This window comes from Varanus komodoensis, unplaced genomic scaffold (assembly GCF_004798865.1).
Source record: "Varanus komodoensis strain SLA01 unplaced genomic scaffold, ASM479886v1 scaffold6_4, whole genome shotgun sequence".
NCBI lineage: Eukaryota > Metazoa > Chordata > Lepidosauria > Squamata > Varanidae > Varanus > Varanus komodoensis.
The window spans coordinates 1,033,946-1,040,639 of NW_025336347.1; the positions used below are offsets into that span (position 1 = coordinate 1,033,946).

Sequence of the window (6,694 nt, forward strand, 5' to 3'; positions counted from 1 at the left end):
AAGAATTAGCAAATAGTTTTCTTGAAAAGGTAGTTAGAGTGAAAAATGTGGGCTGCTTCCACTGAAATTACTTCCTGTTGAGATTTGTTGCCATAAATGCTAGCCAGGAGATAGAAGTGGCAACCAGAAGTCAAGTGGCATTTCTCATAAGTGGGGTGTGAGGGTAGGGAGGGGCAGGCCTTGGGACCTTTATTTACTTACCTGTCACACAGAGCAGAGCTCTTGAAGTATTGTCTCATCGTTGTGCATGAGGCACAAATTCATATTTTACATTTACTGCTAGACCCTGTGGCAAACTCATTTTGCAGCATTTAACTATGCCCTTCATCACAGTCTAACTCTGAATAGCAGTAGATCCATACTGTTTAGTTCAAAGAAGTGCAACGGTTGGATCTCCTAAATTTCAGTTTTGAAAATAATACTAGGGGGATTTTAAAAACAGTTGGCTTTTTCTGAAAAAAGTTGTTTGAATTAAGTGGGAATGCATTCTTTGTTCTCGGGTTACATCTCTGTATTAGTGCTTAAAAGTTTCTAATAAAGCTCAGAGATTGAAGCCTTCTAATCTTAGTTGATTTGATGCAAGGATCTTCATTTCACATTTAATGTAAGTCCTTCCAGCTTGGAAACATCTGCCTTACCCACTGCTTCTCTTTTATTCATAATATGCTGTCTAACAATAATTAAGACTAGCAGTGAGCGAACAATTGACTTTTCAGAACTCTACAACAAGCTTTAATAGATTCCAGACTCCACAGTCACAGACTTGTTCAAACTGGCTGTGTAACATTACCAAGAGCACTCCAGACTGACAGTCGTTTGCCCCATGCCCAGAAAATAAAAAAGAAAAGCAACCTCTTCCCCAATCCAAGAAATTAAGCTGTCATCTACAGCAATGATGCTTGGCCTAGGCATGTGTTTGGCATCACAGTGCTATTGAGAGCAGGGAAAAACACTTCAGTTGATCCAAAGTTTTCATTTTTGTTCGGCTGAAATGTGGTTTAGCATTTGGGTTCTTGTCAGTCAGAGCTATACTTGGTTGTAATTCAGGTGACTGACAACTTGGAATGCTAGATGGCAGTGAAGGCCATCTCTTATTCAGATGAGCTCCTTCGGAAGGAAAATGCAGATTTCAAGGACTAAGGAAGCCAATACACAGGGGCTCTAGGCCCTGCCCAGCTGTCTTGATCCTCTGTAAACTTGGATTCTACTAGGCATCTCCTTCAGTCCCACTGAGAAAAGGCCAGCAGATGAAACAAGGGGAAGTCTATGATAAAATGGTAGAGTTGGAAGGGGTCCGCAAGGCAATTAGGTTCAATGTCCTGTTCAATAGCAACCCTTCTATCACACTCAACAATTCTCACAAAGGAGAGTCACAGCCTCAATACAGTGTCACCCTGATTTTACTCTCGGTAGGAGGACTTTCACAGTATCTTTCTCTTTTATGTTCTTGGAAAAAGAGCTCAGACGAAATCCAGGATTATATATAGTGCCTAATAGCCACTTCTTCACCCTACACACAGATTACAGAGGTAGAGAACATTATATTTCACCCTGGTTTCACCCTCCTCCAACATTTGCAAACATGGCTGTGTACAAGGCTATTTGCTTCCCTCCCCTGGATTCAGATTTTCAGTCTCAAGAGGGTCATGTGCAAAGTATTCCTGCAAGAGCAACTCAGGAATGGTGAGGAAGTCACTAGGTCGAATCTTTAACTATTGCTCCAACAGCTTCTCACGGTGCTTATTGACAGCAAGTCCAAGGCATGCATAGTCCAGTCCTTTCGTGATTTTCCTTCCAAACAAACTACATTAAACTTTTTTTAATGTAGCTTGGTGATGGGGTTCTCCAAATTCTAAACAAACCATGACTTGCTATACACAAACCACTGGACTGTTGTCATATGTTCCAATCCAGGTTTCTATTTTGGGGATGGCAGAAGCTCACAAGTCAAGGTCAGGAGGTATAGTAGCGAACATTCTTCCCCATAGCTCCCTTAGTGCATTTAACACATCATGGGTTTTGGATACTCTTTTTGGATCTTGTCCCCAATTTGCTAGCAGCTAAACAGTGTGGGGAAACACCAGGTTTTGGCGACTGAAGACCAGCCATTAGAAGGCTTGACCTATGGATGTTATAATGGATGCTGTGTTCTGTAGCTTCTATCATACAGATAAACCTGAAAGCAGTGTAGTGCTTCTCAGTTTCATTTGTCTAAATACATCACTAAATCTACCAAGGATGCCATTCCCACACTCTTATTACTTATGCAGTGAACTATCAAACTTCTAGTAATGTGTAACTGTTGTATTCCAGAAGTGCGAGATGCAAATATGAAGATTAAGTCATGTTAAGTTCTTGGTAAGAGAAACTACATTAATATGGTCACCAGCATTAGAAGAGCTGAAATAGAAGACAGGAGACAAAGATGTCTGTTTCTGACATATATATGCCACTCCAGTAACAGTGCAGTATAGTTGACATAAGCAACTTTCCTTACATCAACTGCACTCATGAAGATATAGAACAACATTATAGAGAAGTACCCATGATGTTCTGCTGGCATGGGAAATACTCACATAAGTTAACCTAGTCCTTGTGCTATGACATGATCAAACCATCATGGAATGGAGTCCTACCACACTATTCCTGGAGTGCAAGAACAGTTTCTAAAGCTACGCTGATGAGAAGATCTCAGTCCTGTATGATCCTGTTTCTGAAATACTTCAGCAATGAACAGAGGTAAAGATACAAGTATGAAGATATTTGATACTAACCTAATTTAAGTGATAAATAAAACCTTTGGAACAGCAAAGAATTCAACTCTGGAATTTACCAATGGAAAAAGCCAGTGAATATAGTTTGCATAGATAGAATCAAAGAAACAGGAGCCAGCAGAATGCAATCTCAGAAAGAGAGTCTGAAAGACAGCCTTCATCAACTTGGTGCTCTCCAGAAGGGTTGGAAGCAACTCCCATAATTTCCAGGCGGCACAGAGAAGGCTAAGATGAAAACGTGATCAGCCATGGCAAAAGTGGCGAGATGAACCTGTTTGATGGGACACGGTGGGTATCACTGGTGATTTTACTAGATGTGCTGGATAGAGAAGAAAGACGAAGGGACAAAAATCACAGTTGAAGACTTCGTATTCAAGAAAGTTGAAAGCAAAGTTAAAGAGGAATAATTAATGATACAAAATCCAGATGGGTGAAGAAACCGTCTCGGAAGAGCTCCATTGTTTTGAATATACACAATATCGGTCTAGTGCTAGATTTGGAGGCCCAGGGTGTCCATGCAATGCTCATGCCGACTGTGGAATGCATTTTGCAACATGAGCCTGTTGAGGCCGACTGGTACAGCATTGACATTAGAATTCCCCACTACTCATTTATGGGCCTGACTATCTTCATGCTCCTCATTCCATTATGCTGTAAACCAGGTTATTTTAAACCTGTGCAAATAGCACTCCCATTACTTTATTTTCGCACTATCCAACTGTTTAGGATGTCTTCCATTCTATTTGGATAAATGAGGTTGCACACCTATTATGTTACGCTGGAGACATAGTATATTACAGAGTCATCACCATCTCTTTGGAAACTGAGAGTGTCCAATGCCACACTGATGACATTGAATTGTCCCCCTTCTAAAGATCAAAGCAAGCTTTACCTTCCCACTTACCACATGGCTTTTGAAATATGTTGAGTTGGCCCTACTAAGAGGAATAGAAAAAACTGGGAAATCTATATTGCTATAATTAAGAATATAGACTGTGTTTCTCTAAAAGTCTTTCAATTATACTAGGCCAGGAAAATGAAATGTTGCAGAATCCCCAACCTTTTCCTATGGATTTCTTTGTAGACCAATAAAAAGATGTTACAATACATTGGAAAGAAGACCACACAATCTGAGTAGAATTAGTACCCTTAGAACTTAAATGCTATGCTTTCTTGACCTGAGAGTAAGTTCCAATTAACAGAGCAGTAAGGTTTGGGCACTTATTCAGTTTTCAGCTGTATGATTTAATGGCGTCACTGAACTGAATTGCAGGAAATTATTGAATTCCACCCATGGACTGCATTTGTGTCATATTCTTAAATTAAGCTGCATAACAAGAACTACACAAGCACTAGCCATGAATGCATAGCCACTTTTCCACATGCTTTATGAAGGAAAGTGATCCACAATTCAAGTATCCACTGCAATTTAAAATAATCTCATTGTTTGGTATGAACTGTAACATTGATAATCTCTCTCTCTCTCTCTCTCTCTCTCTCTCTCTCTCTCTCTCTCTCACACACACACACACACACACACACACACAGAAATGACAATCGGAGCACCTTGACGAGCAAAACGCGTATTATATTACGCTATAAACCTTCACAGACTACAGCCCACTTCGTCAAATGTATGAAACGGCATCCTGTAATGTACAGGTATGTATACAGATGGTTGTGCGTACGTGTGTTGTAAGCAGCTCAAAGATCACTGAAATGCAGAAAGTTCAGTGACAATTCAGAAGAAATTGAAAAGCATTCGGTTAAATGTCGGACTTCAGCTTTATGTGCTGTGATCACCTGAAGCAGAGAAGCTGAAACTACTTCGAATCTTCCCGAATAATGCTTTAAAAAAAGGAAGGAGAGCTAGGTGGGATTCGTGTGGGAGCTTACTCACCTTCTGAATTCCTGAACTCAGATCCATCCCTCAGCTTGCCTTTCTCGCCCCTCTTTTGCTATCTCAATCTGCCTGCAAGAAGCAAAGGCGTCTCGTTGCGGCCAGTAGCTCCGGCAGCGGTCCCAGCGTCTAGGTCCCTTATCCCAAGCGCCACTTCCAAAGTCCAGAGCGCTCGCCCGCAACTCGCCCGACCGACGTCCCTTTAATTGGAGCCCACAGTTCCCTCTCAAACACTGCCAGCCAATCAGAGGAAGGGTTCAAACTTTTCCAGCCAATCCGACGGGAGGCTCAGCCACAGGTTCTCAGGCTCGCTTCGACGCCCCGGAGAAGAACGGGGCTGCTCGCCGGGGGGGGGGGGGGGGGGGGGGGGGGGGGGGGGGGGGGTGGAGACGGCGCCGCGCCACGTTCCAGCTGTGGAGGGCGGGGCGCACATCTGTTCTCGCGCAGGGAGCGGAATGCCTGCTCTGAGTCACACGTCGCCTTCTTTCCCTTTTAAAGGATGGCCGGGAAACACGGCGCTCAGGCAGCGGGTTCATTCACGTAAAGAGGAAGTGAGTGTGTCGCGGGGTGTGGGACGAAAGAAAGAGGGGGGGTAAACCCGGAGATATTATTAGCCCGTTCACTCTAAAAATAAGGTCTGAGCTCAGCCGCGCTCCATCGACCCTCTTCTTCCTTATCTCGACTGTACTGAGGGAGTCATTACATTAAGCAAATATTTTATTTGAGCCAAATATTTTAAGCCATGGTAACGTGAATAATAATAAAAAACACAATAACAATCTAGAAGTGGGAATATAAGCCTGGCTGAAGGGTTGTTTGAGTTAGAAGTTATCGATGTTTTGGGGAAATCATTAAAATACTTGGCAAAAAACAAAACAAAACAAAAACCCAAAGAAAAGCACTGAAAGGGTAGCTCTGTTTAGTCTGTTGCAGCAAAAACGGCAGAGGTCTTACAGCACCTGAAAGACTGGAGGTGCAATTTGTGCATGTGAAGACAGAAAAAGGCCTGCAACAAAAAGGCTGAAAAAACTTGGATAAACATACATAAGACTGCATCCTAAGGGATATTATGGGTCAACTTTAGTGGATTTTACCTGCTGCAAGGTGAGAGTTTTATTGCTGCACGGGAAAGCAGAATCTAGGAAATGTGGTTTCCTGCTACTTCTTTCATTTCCGGAAGATATATATTGGAAGAAAAGATAAGGGAGATGCACAAATTGGTAAAACTAGAAGCCCTTGCTCTGAAAGCATTTTATTCAGTGTTATTTTCATTTGGCAAATACGGACACACAAAAAACCTGTGAGTGGGTTGAAAAGACCTTACCATGGGAATGATGCAATTCTTCAGTTATATATTTATGAATCTGGCAAAGTAGCCCCTGGTGCATTTTTACATTACATCTGTCAGTCTATAAAGTAGCAAAAGTCTTGACTGTTTTGACAAGGTGGAGGCGTTGTTTGGATGAATGTTTCTTTTGCCACAGTTGAGCTTTTCCTTCCATATACAGACCCTTGGCTTCATATTTAGTAACTAAGTGCAAATGCAAACTTGCCCTGCTATTTGTGGACAACTGACCAGTGTACAATGGTAGACATAGGTCAAGAAAATAAACAAGCATGAAGATCCATAGAACTCCTTTAAGCTTCATTTTGCTGATGCAGACTTCTTGCTGCATGCTTCTGCATCACAGCCCATTGCCACTGTGTGGCACTTCCTGTCACCGCCACCTCAGAGAACACCAGTGCGAGTTAAGGGCTGCAGAGTTCTTGTGCATTCTGCATGAGCTCATGCAAAACCCCCACTGCCGCCTCTTGTGTGGCTCTCTGCAAACCCAGTGCAGCAGCGGCAAAAGACAAAGCAGGTGCATATGGCAAGCGAAAAGAGGGTGCATGGCTTTTCCAGCGAGCCTGCTAGCTTTGCATTCCCTGTTGGGAATCCCGTGATGGGAGAGAGAGCTCCAGGGCAAACGCTGGAGGGGTGCAAGCAGGACATTTTGGGGGTGGCGGGGGAACAGTGCAG

General features: G+C 42.8%; 1 protein-coding gene across 1 annotated transcript in view; it reads right to left on the reverse strand.

Moving 5' to 3' along the window:
* The window catches only part of LMCD1 (LIM and cysteine rich domains 1), a 60,179-nt gene extending 55,295 nt beyond the window's left edge, over positions 1-4,884 (reverse strand). The window contains exon 1 of the mRNA XM_044451798.1: positions 4,675-4,884. Within this exon, the coding sequence (XP_044307733.1) occupies positions 4,675-4,701 (27 nt within the window). The 5' untranslated portion in view covers positions 4,702-4,884. The remainder of the gene's footprint in view (positions 1-4,674) is intronic.
* Positions 4,885-6,694: the final 1,810 nt, after the last annotated feature.